This window comes from Palaemon carinicauda, chromosome 18, assembly GCF_036898095.1.
Source record: "Palaemon carinicauda isolate YSFRI2023 chromosome 18, ASM3689809v2, whole genome shotgun sequence".
NCBI classification, from domain to species: domain Eukaryota; kingdom Metazoa; phylum Arthropoda; class Malacostraca; order Decapoda; family Palaemonidae; genus Palaemon; species Palaemon carinicauda.
In genome coordinates, this window is record NC_090742.1 from 17,120,170 (window position 1) to 17,146,375 (window position 26,206).

Here is a 26,206-nt window from a genome sequence, read left to right on the forward strand (position 1 = left end):
ATAGCAGAAGACGTTCCAGGTCCCCGAGGAGGAAGTACAGGAGGAGTAGGTCCCCCAAAGGTGAATGGGTCTTCGTTCCCCGCAGGAGGGTCGAGGACTTCGACGATTTTCCGCGTTCTTCGAGTCGCCGGACCAGAGACGGTTCTCCACGGAGGCCCTCTGCCAGGCATAAGTATGACCCTCGCAAGGAACAGAGCGAGAAGACCTCTTCAGGTAGGCGTAAGGCCGCGAAGCTTCCGGCTCAACCCGCCCAGCGGGGGAGTCGCGTTTTCGGACGGGCAGCCTGGTCGGGTCAGCACAGTTGACTCAGCCCATGGACTCGCAGGGACGGCTTCCTCCGTCGGGCCAGCCCACGGAAGTCTCGCCCTCTTTGCTCAAAGATGTATTACGGACGAAGTCCTCGCAGACACGTCAATTCCCGTCCCGACACCCATGTCTAGTGCAGAGGTTCCCGTCGGCACAGACTGTTACCACCACAGGGAGATGCTCGTCGAGTCCGAACCACAGCGACAGGTGGGGATGCCCGTCGGCCCGTCGCCTCGGCCTCAGACGGAGGGTGTTGCTGGCGACAGTGAAGGTTCCCCAACCGAGGACTCGGCATATCGAAGGGTGATAGGTCTTATACAGAGGCATCACTGGATCGAGGAACCTGTTTCCTCCGACGAGGATGCCTGGCGTTCCAGCCTTAATCGTCTGATGGAGGCCCCCGTGCAGCAGAAACCCTCTCTGGCGCTGCCTGTGGCCAGGGATTTGGTCCTAGGCCGCGCCCACGTGGACATGGTTGTGGCGTGCAATGCCCAAGTCCCAGAGTTCCTCAAAGTTACTCCAGGGACTAAGGTCCCAGAGTAGGTTTTATGTGCCAGAGGGGCAGCGACCAGGAGCCTGCAAAATGGAGTCTTCCCTTGAAGTGTTGAGTTAGGGTGCCCCGGAGGACAGAGCCGCGTCAGCCCCGATTTGTTTTTCACAGTCGGAGGCTTCGATGATGGAGGAGATGTCCAAGGACTTAGTCCACGTCGCCTCCTGGTTGGACTGGTGGGCCTCCACTCTGGTAGGTGTTCAAGCCACCTACGACTTGACAGACCCTGCGAACCAAGACCTCCTGAAGGAACTCATCATCTCCGGGGGAAAGACCTTAAAGTTCCTGACTTTCCAGTCTCTTGCCCTGTCAGCCAACTGGGTGCTTAGGAAAAGGGATATGGTCTTAGCCAAGCTTTCCCGGAAAATCCCTGACAGAGAGGCAAGGGCTTTGAGGAGCCTGCCTGTGTGGGGTGACTCCCTGTTTCCGTTGAAACAGCTGGAGGAGGTCATGGAAAAGGTCTTGACCTGACTACAGTCATGAGCTCTGTGGTGAGGCTCTCCGAGGGGCAGCCTTGACGAGTCAGCCCGTGGAGGTTATCGTCGTGCACGGATCCCTCCGTCGAACACCTTCATGGAGGAGCCCGTCCCCTTGTCGAAGGCTCGAAATGACGGAGGCACCCGTCTCTCCTGAAAGGCTTAACCGCGAGACTCGTCAGAGCAGAGGTGCCCGTGTTAACTCTACAAGTGCACGGATCCCTCCGTGGCACGCCTCCCTTTATCAAAGGCTCGGTAAGTGACAGAGGTGCCCGTCTCTCCAGAAGGTCTTAGCCGCAGGTCCCATCAGAGCGGAGGTGCCCGTGATGAATCTACACCCCATCGCCAGACGGAGGACGTGGATGCGGACGCGAATCTTGGAGCGCCGGAGGGTGATCTTATAGGAGGGTGATCTCCTTGAAAAGGAGTCACAAAATTGAGGAGTCACTACCTCAAGAAGTAGTTGACTGGCGCTCTGGCCTTAATAGGATTATGGATGGGGCAAAACCTATACAGGAGTCAATTGACTTGTTTATACATGACAACCTTTCGCCCTCTAGAGTAGACGGTGACACTACTATACTCTGTAAATGTTTAAATTTAGTTTTTCAATAAGAAATAAAAGCAAGTTGAGATGCAACATATAAATACTGTATAGGTATCTACGTGTTTTGATAACTTTAATACACAAAAAATGGAGTATTTATAAACATGTGATGCTTGTAAATCTGTAACATGTTTATAATTATTAAAAAAATATATTCGCATAACCATAAGTCTTTGTGATCAAAAGCCCTATTTCTTAGCTCAACCTGTGTCGCTCCGTGAAATGCTCCTTAAAGCACCATTTCAAAGGTATAAATACTGCTAAATATACCAGAGAAAAAAGTTGCATGGAATGCCAGGAATATATCCAGCTCGCTCACCCCTAAAGGGTGTCGGTATTAAAACTGGGGCTATTGATACCACTACCAGAGGTTCCTTTCCAATTAGACTTCCTCCTCAAAATCCCCCGTTACTACGAGGTGTCGTTCACTACAGCTACTGCCCCCCTCATCACCACCACTACCTACCCTCCTCCCATCTTTCCTTGTTTGCACCCATGAACGTTCGGACGTGTATTTCGTAGCTCTGTGTTATTTTGTGTTTTTGAAGATGTCAGGCGTTTTGGAGATGCTCCCAAATTGAGTATTATATTTGTCTGTTTGGGGTTTCTAGGTAGCAACACACGTTCTTTCAATAACCTTGTTGGGTTTTTTCTCAGCTGCTGTGTTGACGCTCCCTAGCGGGTGTGTCCTATACTGTATATAACATCCAGACAACATATTGAACAAGCTGCTTTAAAAAGTAAATGTCTCATAATTGAAATAATTTATGGAGAGAGAGAGAGAAATTGATTGATTTTTACCTATGTTGAAAATTATTGTTACATCATGTAAACAGTAATATTAATTTTTATCATTTAAATCATGAACTGTATTATACAATTGAACGGCACTCTCTATGGAATGCCCATCGTGTCGTGGACAGCAGACAGAGAAAAGTCAATATTTGTGATAGCGACCTTAGTTTAAGGTGAATTACCATTTAACGAGTATTTAGTAGATGGAATCTCTGGTAATTACGGTACATATTTAGGTTAGGGTTTTCGATTTTCTATGTCTTTATTATCCCATGTCCATTTCATCATTTGAATCAACAATATGAACGTCAGGGGAAGTTCGTAAAACAAATGAAATTCAAAAATAAAATTAGTTATTCTCTACTCACCCTTTGTTTATAGACATATCTCCTTTCTATGTCTTTATTATCCCATGTCCATTTCATCATTTGAATCAACAATATGAACGTCAGGGGAAGTTCGTAAAACAAATGAAATTCAAAAATAAAATTAGTTATTCTCTACTCACCCTTTGTTTATAGACATATCTCCCCTCCTCCCCACTGACTAGTGATGTCATGAGGCTGTTGAACCACAGATAGTTTCAACTTCAAGACTGAAAGACAAAGGAGATATGGCTTACCCACCTAGAAGTATTGCCAAACATTGTCATATTCTGTAATCTTAGTACGTGTACTGTAGTACACTAAATGGAAACTTGCAAGACCCAAACTATACCGGCTGGGTTTGCCACCCTTGGGGATATGACTGATTGTCTAAGAGTCCTTGTCCGGGTAATCTTAACGAACAAACGAACGAATGTACTACACTAGAGGCAGTGCTATTACAAGGAAAGAAAACGGGAAATTTTCTAGCTTTAGGGTAGACATCGACATTTGGAAATAACTAGTGATTTAATTATTCAAATCTTATTTATTGTCTAGTATCTGGATACATCTTTCTACTTACTGTACCACCTTCTCATTTGTATTACACCCTTTCCAAGTGTACTGTACTTGCACTCTGTTTCATAGTCTTGTCTTAGTAGAATCATCACAATTTTCTTTGCAAGTCACCATTTCACACCTCATACAAAAACACCATTTTTCCTTTAAATACCAATTCATTTTTCATCCAAGTTTTTCTCTCTAATGATTCCTTATCATATCACAACCAATAGTCAACACTCGTAAATTAGTTATGACGGAAAATCCTACGCATAATTTTTGCAAGTCATTATATCGAAAATTTTAATATTTCATCTATTTCATACTGTTGCAGTTAATTGTTGCATTTTATGGAACATTTAAATCATTAATTCACTGTCACTGGTTCTGCTTATAGTGAATGAAAACCACAGGAAGACTTGGGTATTGTGCCAATTATTGTTTTCGACAATTTAGGAGATACATTCATTACTTGTTATACTATCTTACCCATTTAGAAACGGTACCGGCATTATATTGTATTTATGAATTTAGGACTGGGTAGAAGGAATTATGTAGTTGTCATGGGTGACTTAAATGCTAGAGTGGGCGCTGGAGAGGTAGAAGGTGTCATTGGGAAGTATGGCGTACCAGGTGAAAATGAGAGTGGTGAGAGACTGGTAGATATGTGTGTTGAGCAAGAGATGGTAATAAGTGCTAGCTTTTTTAAAAAGAAAGATAAAAATAAGTATACATGGGTAAGAGTGGCCAATGGAAGAGTAGTTGAAAGGGCATTAATGGATTATGTGTTGATAACTAAAAAGGGATTTTGACGTAGGAAAAATCTATTTCTGGGCGAAGGACCTGTGCCGCCCAGTGAATAAGCTCCATTTAGCACTTATTCTTAGGTAATTTACTGCTAAATATACCAGAGAAAAAAATGTAAAGGAGTGCTAGGTTAACTAGCTCGCTCACCTATTGGTGTCGGTATAAAATTGGGCGTATATTCCAGAGGTCCCGCACTATTTAGATTAATCCACGACAGAGAACCCCAATAGAGGAGAGCCGTTCAACCTCACTCGGTACTACTACAATGCATCCGCTCAGAACCCAACTCCTTAGCACCCAAAGTTTGGGGACTCCAAGGGAGAGGAGCTGGGAGGGTTCACTGGGCGGCACAGGTCCTTCGCCCAGAAATAGATTTTTCCTACGTCAAAATCCCTTTTCTGGGCTCGAACCTGTGCCGCCCAGTGAATCTATACAAGAGAAAAATGTCACCAAACTTGCAAAATAAAGGAAAAAACATAAGCGTAAGAGAAATACAGGATGCTTTAATCAGAGATGAGTACCAAAAAACAATTATAAGGGTATCTTAAATATGAACATAAATCCAATAAGGTAGGTATAATAATGCCGTGAGTGATAATATATACAGATACTCAGGAGCATAAAATTTACAAATATAATAAGAGTATTCAGGTGCGAGACCAACGAATACAATAGGGTATAAATGAGGCAGGTAAGAGGGAGAGATAAAGAGTCAAGGCATTAACCTGTGAGTTACTCGTGAGTAACTACGCTCCCTGCGGCTACTGTAGAAAATTTTAGGGCTTCCAAATGTTTAAGGTAGTGTTTCTTGAACACTGACGGTGATTTCCACCCTGTATACCTGGAAAGGTCTGTAAAATTCATGTGGTGAAAGAAGTTCACCGAGGTGGCAACCGCCCTGATATCATGTGCAAGAGGAAAAGAGTCAGGGTTAGCTTGTTTAATAAAATACAAAATTTGTTGCCTGATCCCTTTAATAGTAATGGTACCGCCTTGTTCTCTAACGAATAGAGGCCCCGAGGAGTTAGAGGAGGTCCGGGATAGATAAGACCTAAGAGTAGTGACAGGGCACAGCGACGGATCTTGCGTGAGGGGAACAATTTTCCAGGAGGTCCATCTGTTTTGAGGGTCTTCATTCTTAGCCAAAAAGAATTTGTTAGGAGAAAGAAGGACCTCTCCTGAAGGCAGAAAGTCAATATGACCCGGGTCTCTTGACAAGGCTGCCAATTCAGAAATTCTTGCCCCGGAAGCCAAGCTCACTAGGAAAAGTGTTTTCCTGAGAAGGGGCATGTAATCACAAGAACTGTTAATGGTATCAAAAGCCAATTTGAGTACGTCATTAAGGAACCAGGTCACCGGGGTAGGACGAGTAACCGGTTTCAGTCTGGCACAAGCTTTCGGAATTGAAGCTAACAAAGAGTCGGTTAAATCTATGTTAAAACCCACTAGGAAGATCTTTTTCAGAGCCGATTTAATAGTGGTGATAGTATTGGCTGCCAGACCTGATTCTAATAAAGATCTAAAGAAAGTGACTGTAAGGTTCAAGTTCATACAGTTCACGTCTGAGTCTATTAAAAATTTTGCCAACTTTTTAACTGCAGAGTCATACTGACGGATGGTGGAATCCCGTTTATCCGATTCTAGGAACAAGGTGTTTTGAGGATCAATATTGGCACCATGCATAGCCGCAAACTTCATAAAGTCCATAAAGTTAGGGCGCTCTGAATGTTTGAGAAAGCGTACACAACGCGTGTTTGTACTATCTGAGACAGAACCGGATTGGGTATCGGGTGAGGGTATAATCTCAACTCCCGCAGGAGAGGATACCAGTTGCTCTTGGGCCAGTTGGGTGCGACCAAGGCTACTTGTCCCTTGAAGGATCTCAGTTTGTCTAGAACTTTCAGCAAAAGATTCACCGGGGGAAAGAGATAAATCTTTTCCCAGTTGTCCCAATTCTGTGACATGGCGTCTGTGGCGTAAGCCTGAGGGTCTAGATTGGGAGCCACATATACTCTCAATTTGTGGTTGGATTCCGTGGCGAAGAGGTCCACTTGGAGACCGGGAACCTGAGAGAGAATCCACCGAAATGACTTTAGATCGAGTGACCATTCCCCTACATTCCGGACTCCCGCCAGGTGGACAGCTGAAAGATGCCAACGGTTCGAGGCTGCTAGGGAGAATATGGCTACTAGAACATGGTTCAGAGGCCCTGACTTTGACCCGCCTCTGTTGAGGCAGCAGACCACCACTTCGCTGTCGAGGACCAGACGAATTTGTTGTTTCTTGGGAAGAGCGAGACGTTTCAGGGTTAGAAGAACTGCCATGGCCTCTAGCACATTGATGTGAAAATGGCGGAACAAGGGAGTCCAAAGACCTTGAACTTTCTTGAGCTGAGAATAGCCGCCCCAACCTGATAAGGATGCGTCTGTGTGAATGATTAATTCCGGAGGCGGAAATCGAAGGGGAACTGACTTTGACAGACTGTTTGCTCTTGTCCAAGGAAGAAGTCTTTCCCGTAGAATGAGAGGAAGGCGGACTTTCCTGTCCCGGAGCTTCCGGTTCGCCCTCGAACGCCAGACACGATTGATATCTTTCAATTTTGCCTTCAGAAGAAGATCCGTCACTGAGGCAAACTGAAGGGACCCCAGAATCTTCTCTTGGAGTCGTCTGGAACTTACTTTGTCTTTGAGAAAGCGTTTGGTGTTCCTTGCAATCTCTAACCTCTTGGGTCTGGGAAGACACAGAGTATGAGATATAAGATCCCATTGCAGGCCGAGCCATTGGAACTTCGATTTTGGAAGAAGACGGGACTTCTTGAAGTTGATCTGGAAGCCTAGAGATTGAAGATAATGGATGACTTTGTGAGTGGCTTTTAGGCAATTTTGGGAGGTGTCTGACCAAATGAGCCAGTCGTCCAGATAGGCTACTACTTGAATCCCTTGATTCCTGAGTTCCTGAACAGCGACTTCTGCTAGCTTTGTGAAGATCCTTGGGGCAATGTTGAGCCCGAAAGGCATCACCTTGAAGGAGAAACTTTTGTCCCCTAAGCGAAAGCCTAGGTACGGACGGAAGTGTCTTGCTATCGGGACGTGATAATAGGCGTCTGTAAGATCGATAGAGGTGGTGACGGCCCCACGGGGAAGTAAGGTCCGCACCTGCGAGACGGTAAGCATTCGAAACTTGTCGCATTGAATGGACAAGTTGAGAAGGGATAGATCTAGAATCACTCTTCTCTTGTCTGAATCCTTCTTCGGGACACTGAACAGCCGACCTTGAAACTTCAGATGTTTCGTTTCTTGTATGGCGTTCTTTTGTAAAAGATCCTGGACAAATTCGACCAGGTCCGGAGTGGAATGTTGACGAAATTTGTTCGGAGGAGGAGGTCCTTGAATCCAACTCCACCCTAGTCCCTTGGAGATGATACTGAACGCCCAGGGACTGAACCTCCATTTGTTGCGGAAGGCATAGAGCCTCCCCCCTACCTGCTGCACCTCAGTATTGGTTTGAGGAGTTGCCTCCACGTCCGCATCGGAAGTTCTTTCCTCTGCGAAAGGCTCTTCCCCTGCCTTTGTTCTGGTTAGAGCCACGGTGGTAGCCTCTACCTCTACCATAACTCTGGGAAGAGCTATGAGCCTCGTAGGACTGGTTAAAGGCAGGGGAAGTGGCGGAGGCACCAGAAAGCTGGCTCTTAGGTAGCAGAACGGTGACATAGTCATCCGAAGGGGCCCGAGAGGTGGAAGGCTGTGCAGGGACAACAGAAGATGGAGGAAGAGGCAGCCGGAAGTTGGATGAAGCACTCTGTTGTTGCCTGAACTGGGTGGAGGTATATGGTCTAAGCTTCTTCCTACCCCGGGCTTGATAATTTGTGGGGTCATACTTGCGTTTAGGGGTCAAACCCCAACGGGCTTTAAGGCTCTGATTAACCCTAGTGGCCTCCGCCAAGACTTCCTCTACGAGATCCTCGGGGAAGAGATTTGAACCCCAACAGGAGGACCGGATGAGTTTATTAGGTTCATGCCTAATCGTCGCCTCAGCTAGAACATGCTTGCGACATCTGCGTTTAGCAGTAGCGAAGTCATACAAGTCATAATATAAAGACTGTAACGTTGCCTTGTTGAGAGACTTAAAAATACTCTCCGTATCGTAAGTCAAGGCTATCGACTCCGTGGATGTGGCCAGGTTTAGAGTACGGCCCACACGTAGGCGGGAATCATATTCCTGTTTAATGAGGGATTCCGGGAGACGGGGAAGCTTTTCACTAAACAAGACTGAGGCACAGTCTGCTGCAAGCTTGCCGGAGGTAAAGGTGGTATGGACGTTGTCCCAACACTCAATACCTGAGGGAAGAAGGAGGGAGATTGGATCCACCTCTCGGATGGGAGGCAAGGGCTTCTCCTCTAGAGCATATTGAAAGGCAAGCTCTGCCACCTTATTGACGCATGGAGTCAAGGTGTTCTTGTCCATTAAGAACATCATAAAGGAGCTTTTATAAGGCGTCAGCATGGTGTTAGTGCAGCCGATGTCATTCAAAAATCTGGCCCAAACAGATTGGGCTTGCTCCTTCGGGAAGATGACCGTCTCTTTGGGGACCTTGTCTAATCGGACTAAAGCTTCCTCGGTAAGTCTGGCATAACCATGAAATGGAAATGCCAGACCCGGAGGAAAGAATTCAAAGTCCTCTAGAGGACGAGTGCCAAGGCCCTCCAGAGTCAACATTCCGTCTGAGAACGGGGAATGAAGAGCCATCCGCCAGGGGTTGTTCTTGGCAAACGGCGGGAGCTTAGAGGCATCCGGTATGAGAGAGCTTTGGACTCTCTCCGGAGCTCCTTGCTCTAAAGCCCCAATTCTCTGACCGAAGTTAGAGAACATCGTGTCCATCCTCGACTGCATCTCCGAAACCAACTTTGCCTGCATCTCCGACACGATGCGAAGCATAGCTGATTCGGAAAGGCCCGGGCTAGCAGCAGGAGGGGCGGAAGGAACTCCCGGGTCGTGAGACTTAGAGGAGGAACCAGAGGTCTTTGAAGACGGGTTCGTACCATGTTTAGAGCCATGAGAAGTCTTGTGAGGCTTGCGAGCTTTGGGTAAGGTCCTTGAAGTAGACTTATCCTTAGCGGGAACCGGGTATGAACGTTGAGACGAATCACGGTCCCCAGAAAATCCAAGAAAGGAAGAGCGATCAGAAGAAGAAGAAAGAGCGGGGCTGAGGATAGGAATCTCAGCGCCGGACACACCTGCCTCACTTACCACCCTACCTGTATCCGGCTCGTCTAGCAACATTGGTTCGACGTCCAGGTTCATGGAGGCAACATTGTCCTCCAGACCTCCGGGGGCGTCTGATGGATCTTGCTCTGGGTCGATGAGACCCGTTATAGTGGCATCAATGTGGGCAATGATGGGAGCTGCCACATGCCTAGCCACAGCAGCTGAAGACTTGGCGTTGGGGTATACCATGGTGCAGTAGTCCTCAGATAGGACGTACGGCCGCTTAGACTTCACATTCCGGGCAAACCCACCAACCCACACCTTCAGTGTGGCCCGAGCCGCAGACTTTTGCTCCGGGGATGCCTGAAATAATAGTGGGAATTATAAAAGGGAGACTCCCAATGGTCCTTCAAGACCATAGATATCTTACTAATAGTAAATAAAATAAGAAGGCAATATAGCCAACGGGACTCACCGAGTCAGATCCAAGGGTAGTGATGAGGTCGAAGCAAATCACACAGTTATCCGGGTGCCATACCACAACGTCTTCCAGTTGAACCCCACAAGGGGCGTGAGATCGGCAGACGGAGTGGCCACAAGGCTGGTGCAGAACAGCTGCACAGGCCGGCGTCAGACAATGCACCATCTGTAAAAAGAATAGTATATGAGAAACTGTAATTCTCTTAAGTAGGGGCGGGTCTGGAGGACCCGGGCCTAACATAGGTCTAACACAAGATTAGAGCTTAACTGTACTACTCTTTAAGTAGGGGCGGGTCCGGAGGACCCGGACCTAACATAGGTCTAACACAAGAAAAGAGCTTAACTGTACTATTCTTTTAAGTAGGGGCGGGTCCGGAGGACCCGGGCCTAAAATAGGTCTAACACAAGATTAGAGCTTAACTGTACTATTCTTTAAGTAGGGGCGGGTCCGGAGGACCCGGGCCTAACATAGGTCTAACACAAGATTAGAGCTTAACTGTACTTATTATTATTATTATTTATTTTTTTTTTTTTTTTTTTTTTTTTTTTTTTTTTTTTTTTTTTTAAATAGGGGCGGGCCTAACATAGGTCTAACGCAAGGTTAGAGCTTAACTGTAATATTCTTACATAGGGGCGGGACCGGAGGTCCCGGGCCTAAACATAAGTCTAACTTGAAACTAAAGTATAGCCATCCATTCCGGTCAAGCCGGGAGCATAAAAAAGGATGCAATAATAGGGAATTAAGACACATAGTGTCTGATTTCCCGGGGTGGGGTAGACCCCGGGCCGGGAAATAAAGGTATATTCAATACCAATTCCTTTAGTGACTCCGGGGTAGTGAACTGTCATATATAATCATCATAGGAAATGTTATAAAATAATAGGGGGGCGGAACTGTAACTAAGAACTGCCAATCGAACCCGGAGGGTTTCGTATAACATAAGCCAGAATGAAAAGTGAATATAAAATAGGGTGCACCGGGATCCAACTCTGTAGACCGGTGGCCAACCAGACTAGACAGAGACTAAACCGCCGGGCCACCCGGAGGACAAAGTCCATAAACACTTAACTACCCCCTCTAAAAGGAGGGAAAGCAACGGTCCCTTAGTGGAGGGGGGAGAAGCCTAGTCGCCCACCTAGCTAGAGGGGGAGCGTGGGGGAGGATCACGTGATACGAGGCAGCAGGGCTACCAACTGACGATCCCCAACCAGACAGATCAAACGGAGTAATGGCACAAATATTCATTATAATAATAATAGCGTTAAAAATTATATGAATCAACACATAGAAAATTTTTGGGCAAGGTATGCAACATAATAATTAAATCACAAAAGACACACCTGATGGCTAAAAATAACATTGCCGCCTAGCACGAAGGTCGGCAGCCATAACGATACGTAAATGATATCGGCCCTAAAATTGAACCACGAGGATTCTAAACGCTAAATAATGAATATTCACAATAACAAATAATATTTGATAATAAAAATAATACACATAGTAACACCGCAAGTGAAACTTAAAAGCTCTCAAAAACAGGAGTACCAACTATAGTGAAATCAAGCAAGATCGAAATGAACGAAGAGAATAAACTCCTATAAAATAAATATTAAACGATCTAGGTTGCTCAAAACACAGTAAAATCCAGCTTGGTACTTAACTTAGACGGTGTCTCCTGGGAAACCGACGAAGAAGCCATAATTCACTAGAAAATATCCAAAATTCGAGAGCACCAGAAAAATGCGGGTTACTTTGCTCGTTGTGCTAAAAGGAGTTGGGTTCTGAGCGGATGCATTGTAGTAGTACCGAGTGAGGTTGAACGGCTCTCCTCTATTGGGGTTCTCTGTCGTGGATTAATCTAAATAGTGCGGGACCTCTGGAATATACGCCCAATTTTATACCGACACCAATAGGTGAGCGAGCTAGTTAACCTAGCACTCCTTTACATTTTTTTCTCTGGTATATTTAGCAGTAAATTACCTAAGAATAAGTGCTAAATGGAGCTTATTCACTGGGCGGCACAGGTTCGAGCCCAGAAAGAATGTTTGGAAGATTGAAAGACGTGCACGTGTTTGGGGTATGGCTAACAGTATGTCTGATCATTTTTTGGTGGAAGGAAAATTAGTTGTAGCAAAAGAGTGGGGGAATAGAGTAGGTGGATGTAAAAGGGAGGTAGTGAGGGTTGAAGAGCTAATAAAACCGGGGGTAAAAAGTAAATATCAGGAAAGGTTGAAAATTATATATGACGAAGTGAAAGTAAGAGAAACTGGCAATTTAGAGGAGTGGAAGTTAGTAAAAGAAAATTTTGTTGGGATTGCAAGTGATGTGTGTGGCAAGAAGGTTGTTGGAGGCAGCATGAGGAAGGGCAGTGAATGGTGGAATGAAGGAGTGAAGGTAAAAGTGGAAGAGAAAAAGAGGTCTTTTGAAGAATGGCTGCAATGTAATAGTATAGAGAAGTATGAAAAATATAAAGAGAAAAATGTGGAAGTAAAGCGCAAGGTACGTGAGGCAAAGAGGGCAGCTGACCTGAGGTGGGGTCAGGGATTGGGTCATTCATATGAAGAGAATAAGAAGAAGTTTTGGAAAGAAGTGAAGAGAGTAAGGAAGGCTGGCTCAAGAATGGAAGAGACAGTGAAAGATGGAAATGGAAGGTTGTTAAAAGGAGAGGAGGGAAGGAAAAGATGGGCGGAATATTTTGAAAGTTTACTGAATGTTGAGGATAATAGGGAGGCAGATATAATTGCTGTTGCAGGTGTTGAGGTGCCAGTGATGGGAGATGAGAATGAGAGAGAGATTACAATAGATGAAGTGAGGAGAGCACTAGATGAAACGAGAGTAGGAAAAGCATCTGGTATGGATGGTGTGAGAGCTGAGATGTTGAAGGAGGGGGGTGTGACTGTACTTGAATGGTTGGTGAGATTGTTTAATATGTGTTTTGTGTTGTCAATGGTACCAGTAGATTGGGTTTGTGCATGTATTGTACCACTATATAAGGGTAAGGGAGATGTGCATGAGTGTTGTAATTCAAGAGGTATTAGTTTGTTAAGCGTAGTTGGAAAAGTGTATGGTAGAGTAATGATTAATAGGATCAAGGATAAAACAGAGAATGCAATCTTAGAAATACAGGGTGATTTTAGAAGAGGTAGGGGCTGTATGAATCAGATTTTTACAGTTAGGCATATATGCGAGAAATATTTAGCAAAAGGTAAGGAGGTATATGTTGCGTTTATGGATCTGGAGAAAGCGTATGATAGAGTTGATAGGGAAGCAATGTGGAATGTGATGAGGTTATATGGAGTTGGTGGAAAGTTGTTGCAAGCAGTGAAAAGTTTCTACAAAGGTAGTAAAGCATGTGTTAGGATAGAAAATGAAGTGAGTGATTGGTTTCCGGTGAGAGTGGGGCTGAGACAGGGATGTGTGATGTTGCCGTGGTTGTTTAACTTGTATGTTGATGGAGTGGTGAGAGAGGTGAATGCTCAAGTGCTTGGACGAGGATTAAAACTGGTAGACGAGAATGACCCTGAATGGGAGGTAAATCAGTTTTTGTTTGCGGATGATACTGTACTGGTTGCAAACACAGAAGAGAAGCTTGGACGATTAGTGACAGAATTTGGAAGAGTGTGTGAGAGAAGGAAATTGAGAGTTAATGTGGGTAAGAGTAAGGTTATGAGATGTACGAGAAGGGAAGGTGGTGCAAGGTTGAATGTCATGTTGAATGGAGAGTTACTTGAGGAGGTGGATCAGTTTAAGTACTTGGGGTCTGTTGTTGCAGCAAATGGTGGAGTGGAAGCAGATGTATGTCAGAGAGTGAATGAAGGTTGCAAAGTATTGGGGGCAGTTAAGGGAGTAGTAAAAAATAGAGGGTTGGGCATGAATGTAAAGAGAGTTCTATATGAGAAAGTGATTGTACCAACTGTGATGTATAGATCGGAGTTGTGGGGAATGAAAGTGATGGAGAGAGAGAAATTGAATGTGTTTGAGATGAAGTGTCTAAGGAGTATGGCTGGTGTATCTCGAGTAGATAGGGTTAGGAACGAAGTGGTGAGGGTGAGAACGGGTGTAAGAAATGAGTTAGCAGCTAGAGTGGATATGAATGTGTTGAGGTGGTTTGGCCATGTTGAGAGAATGGAAAATGGCTGTCTGCTAAAGAAGGTGATGAATGCAAGAGTTGATGGGAGAAGTACGAGAGGAAGGCCAAGGTTTGGGTGGATGGATGGAGTGAAGGAAGCTCTGGGTGACAGGATAGATGTGAGCGAGGCAAGAGAGCGTGCTAGAAATAGGAATGAATGGCGAGCGATTGTGACGCAGTTCCGGTAGGCCCTGCTGCTGCCTCCGATGCCTTAGATGACCGCGGAGGTAGCAGTAGTAGGGGATTCAGTATTTTGAAGCTTCATCTGTGGTGGATAATGTGGGAGAGTGGGCTGTGACACCCTAGCAGTACCAGCTGAACTCAGTTGAGTCCCTTGATAGGCTGGGAGGAACGTAGAGAGTAGAGGTCCCCTTGTTGTTTTTGTTTCTTTGTTGATGTCGGCTACCACCCAAAATTGGGGGAAGTGCCTTGGTATATGTATGTACGAATGAATTTAGGCTATATAGCTTAGGGCTGTGGTGTAAGGCCGTTCATCTCCCGTCATACGAGTGGTGCTGCAGTGGACAATAAATGAACAACTAGTTAGATGATATAAGCTGTTAAGCACTGCTGTTTGTAAAGGTTTACTCAAGGTTTTATAGTATTTTGCAGTTTTAGATTTTGGAAGAAAACTGACCTTTTGTTATCTATACTAAAATATTCATGATAAGTTTCTTCCTCAGGGCTTGGACTTCCCGATGTGCCTAAGACGAACCCTCTTGCATCAGTCAAGGATCTTTCAGGTCCTTCATATTCTCCACCATTAAGTTAAAGAGTAAATTTTTATTTCAGTATTTTCTGCTAGCAAAAGTTACTGAGTATTTTTGACACATTTAATTTCTCTAGTAATCGGGTAAAAACTAGCACTTGATTTTTAATACAATATGCCATGCAATATGTGATTATCAAAATCAAAAGTTGATCATACTGAAGCATCATAATTATTATGAATTACTGTCAAGGTATACAGTCGGAGGTACAGTACAGAACAACTGACTGGAGGATATTCAAGTTATCCAATCAAGTTGATAGTTTCAAGGAACATTTACTACTGGCTTTGAAACAAGTGTTGAAGTCTTATGTAAAAATTATTGGTTTTTAAGTTTGATTTGCTGTTGGATGGTTACAGACCAGTAGATATTAATTATGTGCCTTTCAGACATGGGTAATGTTCATGACAATTAGCATAATTGTGCTTCCATTTACTTTTTATACTTGACTTTAAGGTCAAATTATCCATCCATTTCAGTAAAATTTAGGTTTTAATTAAGAAAATTTATAGAATTTACCTGGTGTTTTTAAGCCAAAGGCCACTGCATATATTTTATGAATTTAGGTTAGTTAAATAACAGAAAACTACATCCCCTCACAAAAAAAAAAGGTGGGGGGATGAAGAATGATTTTGCTTGTGCCCAATCAACTTTACTAGGTAGGTGTTAACTTTAAGGTTGTCACTTATTTGGTAGGAGTGTTCACATAATGATTGCGACTTATTTTTAATTAGTAACTTTCTTAAATTGACTAAATAGCTTATAGTAACCACTGTATGATTTGAAAGATTTTTCAATACAGTAATAATTAAAAATAAAACCAAGTTTTACGTCTCAAGTATTTTTTTATTCTGGTTGGTTATATGCATAACCCACAAAACTGCATATACGTATCTAAATACAGTACGGTACTGCACTGTAATTGCATGTCTATATAAAAATTATATTACATGGAAAATTGTGCATTCTTGGTATGCATGTCTTCACTGAAAACAATCATCTCCGTGCAAAACAATGAAAACACCAGTACAATATGGAATGCAAACTGTGGAAAGTGCGGCTTCATGACAACAAATGTGCAGTGCTACATGAACTTGCAATACATGACAGGATTATGAAATCACTGGTAAAAACACCACAGTAACATATCTGTAATTCAAAGCACTGTAAATAAAGTTCAGAATTTAGCATGAGTAAACGTGGCATCACAATCTTGCAATTACCAGGTTAACTAAGGTTCCTTATTTATGAATATACAGTGCCCATATTCATCTTTAGAAATATATTTAGCAATATCTTTTATAAATACTATTCTATTATCAAACCCTGTTGTTTAGTGCTTCAAATTCTCAAGTATTCTAATACTGTACTACTATTTTACAACTTTTAAACACCCCGAAATGAAAGGGTATTTTGACATCTAAAATACTTCATATGCATGTTTTGCTTGGAAGGAAGCTTCTAAGAATATTTTATTGAAGAAAAAAAAACAATATCATTAAGAAATGTATTTATAATTTATGAAGGTCCTATCACCTAAATTATTGTATTTATGAGTCCTCCCAGAAGTACATTGGCTTTTTGCATGTACAACCCTATAAACTGAACAAATTCTTTTATTATTCTGCTTCTTAAAAGTGCCATTCAGCTCTCCCATAACCAAATCTACAAACAAGGATAAATATTTTCCTCAAAACACAGATTGAGTTGCCAAAATATTGAGATTACCAAGCTAATTACTCAATAACCAGTCATGCTTTCTTTTAATATTGTTGATTTGAAAACAAAAATTCATAATCCATGCATTTAAATACAATTAATATACAGGTAACAGGAGTACAAACAATTTACAATAAATATAGTTTCAATCATCTGATATTGGAATCTAAACTTCCCAACAAATCGGACAATCCAGGCAAAGGTATAACCACATTGCTCTAATGAAACAGTCCTAAAATTTCTGCTTTGTTGGCACAAGCCACATAATTTAACAAGCTTGATAGAAATACACCAAGGAATCTGCTACTGTACCAAATTTAACAGATATCTAAAAGCAGCTTCAAGGAGTAAAAATGGAGTAGCAAGGTGGGAGACCTGGGTGCACAAAGGCAATATCAAAATGGAGATACACTGGAAGCAATTCTCAAAAAAATTCACATAATATTTGCAACATGTACATATTATTCTTCAACTAAGATTTGAATATGTGAATAATGCTATGGTTTCTATAAAGAAAACAACAACTGTTTTAATTATTGTTAAAACATTGTGTAATGAGACTGCTTCTTAAGACCTTGAGATCAAAACAGACTAGACACACACAAAAACCTATGCAAATGCAGTACTCTATTAATAAAGTCCCAGACAGCTAAAATATTAGAACCTATGATTCCATTACTGTTTTATGTAAGAGCAATTTTATGCTAAAAATATATATATACATGAAGTAATACAACCATTTTGTCAAGTACATCATAAATATAATTAGAATACATCCAATTATATAACATACTCCTAAAATCCAGGCCCTTTCATAATGAAGCTCAAAGTACAGTACTTGGCAACTAGTGCATCCCTTACCCTACTGTCCATGTCATTACTTTTCAATTTTTTTCTTCTTTTTTTTTTCTTGACAGAGTAATGACCTTTCTGGAGTGTGTGCTCTTTAATTGTGCAACTATCTGCATAAATAAACTTTGTGTTAGCAATTTTTTCTCATCATCCATGAAATCAATAAGTAACTGCAATTTGCAAAAAAGGAATGTTACTATAGACCTCTAATTACACTTCATCTTGACCCCTAAAACGACAGTTAATAAACAAGCATTACTTTTTCACTAAATGATAACTATAACATACCAAAGAACAATCTGAAAACATTCTGTAACCACAAAACTAGTCCATTATCAGTATCATGCCAATTCATACTAAGCATTTTGTATAGTGATGAGAATATTTCAACAAGCATCAGTCAAAAGTAATTTATAACAAAACAAATTTTGAACTTATAATGTTATTTATCCATGAACTTTGGAAACTCAAACAAAAATAGTATTTTCAGCAACATGATACATTGATTCAACTTCCACTAAAGTATTACAATTCACAGCCTAAACCTTGAAGACATAATTCCTAACGCTGGTACTTCAAGCCTTATTTTTCAATGCTAAGGGGGGTAAATTTTGTCAAATAAATCTAGAGGGAAAAAATTTTTCAGCAATTTTTCCAACACATTCCTATCACTTTGCATTCATGTTTATGAAGGAAAAACTGCTTATCCTTGTAGTCATAAGGACACATCCAAACCATCCTCAAATATGGCAATGTTTGCATACATATATTAAAAAAAAAATACTTGACAAATTTTGCCTTCAAAGTAATAAATTTAGGAAATCCAAATTAATAACCAGCTTCTAAAACTTCTACACCATAGATAAGGAAAAATCATTTTAAAACAGAGCAATGAGGTCTGTTATGTAATCAGGAAACTAAAATTTATGTTAAAAAAAAAAAAAACTTTTTCAAAAATGTCAAACTAAAGTTCTAGAATGAAAAATAACATTGCTTTCCCTTTCTAAGGAACACTTCACATATTGATGTACTTTCGCACAGATCCTCCACCTGTTAATGCATTTTTTTATCTACTTAAATGTATTAATCAAACAAGAATTCTTCTTAGTATATCTGCCTTACATATGCTCATTTGCAAGATATCCATAAGAATTACCAGTTACCCAGTTATATTATATGCAAAACCTTTACTGAATCCCTCAATAGTGTCAGCAACAGCACAAGCATTATGCTTTATTCTACAAAATCTGACCTACAGTTAGCTAAAAGTAACCCAAATGAATATTTTATAACAAAATAGGTCCAAATATGTGGAAGAAAATTTGAAGATACTGTACCACAATGAGCTATATAAACTTCATGAAATTAATGTTTATCCTGACTTGTTCAGTGGAAAATGTGTACTAAAATTATCTATTAACCCTTCTACCCCCAATGAATGTACTGGTACGTTTCACAAAACTCATCCCTTAACCCCCATGGACATACCAGTATGTCCTTGTAAAAAACTGATATTTGCATTTTTTTTTTTTTTTTTTTTTGCATATTTTTGATAACTTTGAGAAACTTCAGGCATTTTCCAAAATAATGAGACCAACCTGACCTCTCTATGACGAAAATTAACGCTGTCAGCTCAATCTAAAAAAAAAAATATTCTAAAACGTGCTTGAAAAAGAAAAACGCCTGGGGGTTAAGGGTTGGAAAGCTCCAAATAGCATTGGGGGTAAAAGGGTTAATTCTATTTATAGTAGTGTACTCTCATAACTTATGACAAATGGATAAGATGGAATCTCAGGAACTACTACAAACTAAAGGGAGTTATTGCCAGTACTACACTACTAACAAGCAAGCTTCACCTCCACCAATGAAACCAAAAGAAATAAAAATTTGGGCAAAGAAACATGAAAAAACTAAGACTCCAAAGGAAAAGTTTTCCTTACCGTACTACCCATCAAAATATTTTTGTATACGGGTAGAGAAAAATATGGCCCTAGTGTTCCACTTTTCTCTTGGGAAAAATAAATTGCATATAAAGTAAGCAATTAAAAGAAAAAAAAATATTTAAAAACTACAGTTTAGCAGTTAGATAGTTGAGAATATTAAAGAAGCAAAAAGATCTTGGAGAGACTGTACAAGAATATCAGATGAAGTATGTATGAAAATTGTACATGTATTTACACACTTCTTCAATCCAGCACACTTCAGCACTACATCTCAATTATTCTGAAGATGACCCTACATTAAAATTAATGACTGCCCTTGCTATAAGATAATTAAATCTACCAAAACTAATGACTGCCCTTCCTATAAGATAAGTAAAACTACCATAGTGTTTGAACTACACCAAAATAAGACTGCCGAAATTAAGATTATTCTTTAATTCAACAAAAATTATATTCAGCTACACTACCAAAGTATTATCATCAAAACCCTCTCCCAAAACTTCAGAGATTTAAAACATAGTGTCACATGAAAGATACAAGGTATATCAAATCATGCACTATGATCTCAATCCAAATTTGTAATTCATAAACATTATATATAAACCCTTAACTACCTTTAAAGATCAGAACCTATGAAAAGAAATATTTCTATCTCTATAGCTCATTACATAACCTTATACCTGGCAAACAATACTAAAAGAGAAAACAAATACAATCACAGCATAGAACTAAATTCAAGAATTCCACAAGGATATTTTGGAATATGTTTTGAAATAAAATCTTCAGTTAATTATATCGTCAACCGTCAAGGTATTAAGGTACCTTCATGGATGCAAAACCTAATTGATTACCATCTTACCATTCAAAAGAGAATGAGTGCCTTTTCCCAATACACTGTTACTGTACTTATATATGAACTTAATTAGAAGTAGTAATCATCACATCCATAAAACAAAAATGATAAAACAAGGAAATAATTATTGGTATAATGTATATTCATTCAAAACATTCTAGTGGCAAGGAGGAAATGTTACTCTCACCCAAAAGTTGTCAACTCGACAAATACTTCAACCATGCCTTAAGCAATGTCAATCAACTTACGTGAATTTCTCATTTTTATAACAAACAATGCACATTTTCACAAACATATTTCATAGAAAATGTGAATAAATGGCATACAATCAAAGGAATAATTTTCTGAATTTCACCAAAATGAATATTCTTTTGTCTGCGAATTCCCAAAATACCTTGTCGATGTAAACTACTGTGTAATATACAGTACTGTAATTCAAAACATACATAAAAAATAAATACAAAGGACACGAGAATCCCAGTGAAAAGGAAAAGACATTGCACAATGTAACATAAAAAAGGATTCTTAATTTGTTCACATGCAAAGATATCAATGCATGAAGGGAAGAAGCAAGGATGAGCTCTTTCTACTTGTACACAAAGGGTCTACGTGCCTGCTACTGTGCACTGGTTTGCATCAGTAATAAGATTAACTTATCAATTATTGCTCTGGTTACATTTGATCTCAGTTACACTACTCCTACAAATGAAAGGTGCAATTAAGGTAACAACTAATTTCACACAAGTGGAGAACACTGGGATGTTAACTACAAATAGCTACAAATCATGATGGAGGGATTCAAAAGGGGAATTAAATAAAAAAAAAAAAACTTTTCAAGAAAAGAAGCAACAAGGTTCCTAACTTTGAAAATAAAACATTAATTTATCACTTTAGGAGTTTTTGTATTTTCTTGATCCCTACCGTACTGGTTTTGAGGGAATATTTGTAAAAAAAAGTAAAACCCAAAGGAAAAAACAAATGCAAAATTGGCATTTTCCCCAGTTCTTCATAGCTTAGAAGTTATGCATGTATGCTACATGAACCAAATATGATTTTAGATTCTACAAGACTAAAATTAAATTTGAAATACCTTTCTTCCAAACATTGAGGGAATAATACAATAGATACATTCCTAATCTGTAAAAATATTTTCTTTCTTATAAATGGTCCAATACATCACTCTATATTCCCAACAGAGTTCACGAAGATCCTTCACTTTTGACTTCACATTCGTCAATGCTTATGTTACTAGTATCATTTTCTTTAGCAGATTCTTGCGTTTCCCCCTGTGCAGATAATGGACGGATTATACCAAGAGGAGATGTGGCTCCACTGTCACTACCCAGCTCACCTCGCACCATCTTCTCAAGAACAATTCTGGAGGCTTTCTCTGAAACATCTAATGTCTTCAGGAAGAACTGCCTACATACCTGAAATGATTTAAGAAACAAATAAAAATCAGATCTAAATATCAATATAGTTATAAAGCCAGTGGACTTATAATACAATACCTGTATGACAAATTTTAATAGTAATTCATTTTTCCTAGCAATACAATCCAAGTCCTTTAAATACATACATGTTCGGAGCTAAAACGGCCATTGAAATCATTAACAAGAACTGGTAGGGGTGATTGAGGTGGGAAATTCAACTTTAAAGGACTGAGGTTTGTATTCCTGGGAAAAATACAAATTGCTTTTAAAATGTTATTTGTTCCTACGCACATACAAACATTTCATCCTTTAATTAAGGAGACTCTCAGTGATTGCTGGGTCATAAGTTCACAGAACTGGTTGGTTCTTTTTCTTCCCTGGAAATGTCAATCTATTCGGTCCTGTACGGGAGGGAAGGAGATGATTCCAGCAACCTCTGTCTATCATAGGGATAAGTAGACTGATAGGGTCTGGCCTGACCAAGATGATTTGTACGTGGTCAAATGATGGATCACAGAAAGGGATATCAGTCCGGAATAATATACCTAACGTATGATGATCATGGGTTAGTATACATCCTCCCCCTTTGTTAGGGTGGATGAGGGAGATACTTTAGATATAAACAATGGATCTATGGATCTCAAAAGTGTAATTTACCAGCATCAAGTCAAATCTAGCACATAAAATTTTTGATCCCCAGAGAGGGGACAGAAAACAGCGAGTAATGGTTTTCATCCACAGAAAGGAGACAGAAAAATGAAAGAGAGCCAAGAACAAAGGAGTAAATTGGACTTGTTGGAATACTGCTGTAGGTTTGGCATTTCCAAACCCCAGCTTTCAACACCTAGCCGACTGAAAGGTTCCTCTTGAAGAATAGGGTTGGTACTATACCCCTGCTGGTACCTTGACCCTCTCAGCAGATTGTCTCACAAACCCAAAGAGATTGTGTTGCTAGACATCTCTTTTTTTGGTCCTGCCAGTGCTAACAGATTTGCTCACACATAAGCCTGAGATGCAGAAAGGCAGTACATAACCGTCCACAAACACACTCACTACCTAAGGTTCGGCCCTGTTCCTTTGCCAGGTTACCCAATGGCATGCCAGGCATCCTCTATTTGCATCAAGAACACAAGCATCCCCCCTCTATCTCTTGTCAGCTTCCCTTCCTAAACTAGTCAGTTTGGGGGCTTTGAAAGGGCTGTGAATGCACAGTATTTTTCTGAGTGGAAGAAGTTACAAGTGGTCCTCATCGGGGCCTAGAGAAGGCCTGTGACCTTTTTCCTCATGAATCCCCAAGGCATATGCAGCTGCATCTGAAGGTTTGTCCATAAACGCTGTCGAATGAGAAAGGGTGATGGATCAGAAAGTTCAGAAGAGGATAACTCACAACAAGTGTGTGACTCTTCACAACGAGTAAATGGTTACTACAATAAAGCATTTCAAAGCACCAGATCAACTAGTTTGACAAGTGAATACTCTATCATCCCTTTTGAAGGGAAGGGATGATATACTATTCAATTGTCAAACTAGTAAATTTATTTCCAGGGCCGTTGCAGCTTTGCTGTAAACATTTCATATTTTAAAGGACAAAAAGTTTGTATACGCTTAGGAACAAATACAGCATACCAAAGTATATGATTGAATGCATTCTAGATTAGCACAACATTACATTCAATACCATAATAAAAAATTGTGGAATCTTCAAGCATTTAAATCCTAAACTAATGCAAAACAAACTAATTCTGGAAAGGATGCTCTGCATGAATAGCACCAGGAGTTATAAAAATTAAAATGCTGAGATTATAACAAGTGTAACCACTGAGAAGTCTACGCTATAGGTGAATACATTATTTTATTCCTGAAAAAAAAAATCATGGCAAATTCTGGAAAATTACAGCATTTAATTTCCAAAATCATTACTCCTTGAAGGAGAAAAACTTGAATAGGACCACAAAAGCTTTATTTTGTAAAAAAATAGAAATTCTTAAAAGCCCATCTAGTAAAATTTATAAATAGCCAACAAATGCCATTTAACAAAATGTAATTCCAACTGAAAAAATTCTCAATTAAACCACTAAAACTGCAATATTAAATGTCATAGAACAGGTCACCTAAGCAATAAAAAAGTTTGCAGAATATAGTTACATAATCATAAAACATTACTTACCTGCAGTTTCTTATCCTTTCCCTGGGTAAGAAAATAAAGTATCACAGTACGTAAGAGGCCACTTGGACCAAGTTTTTCTTCACGCTGCATGTGTGCAGCAAGATATTCTCTCTGGAGGTTATAATCTGCCAGGCCCCAGTATTCTGCAAATATCTTCTGACGCTCTTCTTCACTGATGCGAGCATTGCATTTGAGAGGACATCTAAAAATAAGTTAATGGCATGAAACAATGACATGCATCTAGTTGAACAGCATCCAGAGATCATTCAATAAAAATATAATCAAACAAATGTTGAAAATACACAATTTTATATCATAAAAATATATCTACACATTTTTATCACCTTCGCCATCCATAGTAAAATAATGCTGTTACTGATAACAGCAATCTGGTAGATTGATTTAATACTGTTGTATGCTATCACTACAATAACTTACCCTGATGAAAATTCTGTATTTAGCAAAGAATTATTCAGCAGTAACTAAATGGATTTTGAATTTTCCTAATAAAAATACTGTACAATATAACAAATGAGATTTATCACTTCAAAATTTTATATTTCAAAGAGTTACATTAAGCACATATAGTATGCTTCTCGGTGTCAAAATCAGGCTATTAATATCCTTAGTAAGAATTAAAAAACTTATATCAACAATAAGTTACTGGGAAAACATTAAGGTCTCAATCACTTTTAGCATCCTGCTTTTCCAACTAGAGTTGTAGCTTAGCAAGTAATAATAATAATAATAATAATAAAATGCAACATAAAAATAATATGCCTAACTTTATGAACCAGTTACAGTACTCTTCAATATTCAATCAAACATTAACCTTAAAACTTTTAAAAATAGTCATTTTCTAAACATTACAATGCAAAATTATGTATAACATATGCTCTGCTACTACATTCCAGATGAACTGGAACATTCCCAACTGGCAAATTAATACTGGGTGGCATCGAAGTATCAACATTATAGTGACATATTATTCCTTAGAATGGAATAAAGATCACCTTATTGCAGCTCAATATTTTACCATAGAAGAGTCCAATCTGTGGACTTTGGTTGCCCGTCTTTTATAAAATATGCAATAGTAAAATTAGGAATTCATAAGAATTTTCTTTAAATTTAGGGAATATACATATATAAGAATGTATAAACCTTCAAATTTTACTAAAATGAATAGAAAACTGAAAAGGTGAAATAAAGTCGCATGACCAAATTATGTTCTATATGATGGCAGGTCATGTGAAAATAGTCAAGCTTATTAAAATGTTATTTTTATTAATAAAATAAATTTTTGAATATACTTACCCGGTGATTATATAAGCTGCAACTCTGTTGCTCGACAGAAAACTCTACGTTCAAAATACGCCAGCGATCGCTATGCAGGTAGGGGGTGTACATCAACAGCGCCATCTGTCGAGCAGGTACTCAGTACTCAATGTAAACACAGAACCAATTTTCTCCTCGGTCCACTGGGTCTCTATTGGGGAGGAAGGGAGGGTCCTTTAATATATAATCACCGGGTAAGTATATTCAAAAATTTATTTTATTAATAAAAATAACATTTTTCAATATTAAACTTAGCCGGTGATTATATAAGCTGATTCACACCCAGGGGGGTGGGTAGAGACCAGCATTACTTGTTTACATTATTATGAGCTAAGTATTTTGTATTTCATTTTAGCAGTTATTCAAAATAACAAACATAAAATAAATAAGTACCTGGTAAGGAAGTCGACTTGAACAATTACTCTGCCTTTTTAAGTACGTCTTCCTTACGGAGCCTCGCGATCCTCTTAGGATGCTGAGCGACCCCTAGGATCTGAAGTATCAAGGGTTGCAACCCATACAACAGGACCTCATCAAAACCTCTAATCTAGGCGCTTCTCAAGAAATGACTTTGACCACCCGCCAAATCAAGTAGGATGCGAAAGGCTTCTTAGCCTTCCGGACAACCCAAAAACAGCAATAAAAACATTTCAAGAGAAAGATTAAAAAGGTTATGGAATTAGGGAATTGTAGTGGTTGAGCCCTCACCCACTACTGCACTCGTTGCTACGAATGGTCCCAGAGTGTAGCAGTTCTCGTAAAGAGACTGGACATTCTAAAGATAACAAGACGCGAACACTGACTTGCTTTTCCAATAGGTTGCGTCGATTATACTTTGCAGAGATCTATTTT

The 26,206-nt window shown here is 40.1% G+C and overlaps 2 protein-coding genes across 5 annotated transcripts in view; one reads left to right on the plus strand and one right to left on the minus strand.

The window, feature by feature from the left end:
• LOC137657632 (charged multivesicular body protein 7-like) overlaps positions 1–15,886 on the plus strand; it is a 76,994-nt gene extending 61,108 nt beyond the window's left edge. The window contains exon 10 of the mRNA XM_068392017.1: positions 14,966–15,886. Within this exon, the coding sequence (XP_068248118.1) occupies positions 14,966–15,054 (89 nt within the window). The 3' untranslated portion in view covers positions 15,055–15,886. The remainder of the gene's footprint in view (positions 1–14,965) is intronic.
• A 470-nt stretch (positions 15,887–16,356) lies between these two features.
• Positions 16,357–26,206, minus strand: part of LOC137657631 (neurofilament medium polypeptide-like) — a 71,785-nt gene continuing 61,935 nt past the window's right edge. For all 4 annotated transcript variants that reach the window (XM_068392012.1, XM_068392014.1, XM_068392013.1 and 1 more), the window contains exons 9-10: positions 24,020–24,221; positions 16,357–21,849 (exon numbers count right to left, since the gene is read on the minus strand). In XM_068392012.1, the coding sequence (XP_068248113.1) occupies positions 21,619–21,849; positions 24,020–24,221 (433 nt within the window). In that variant the 3' untranslated portion in view covers positions 16,357–21,618. The remainder of the gene's footprint in view (positions 21,850–24,019; positions 24,222–26,206) is intronic.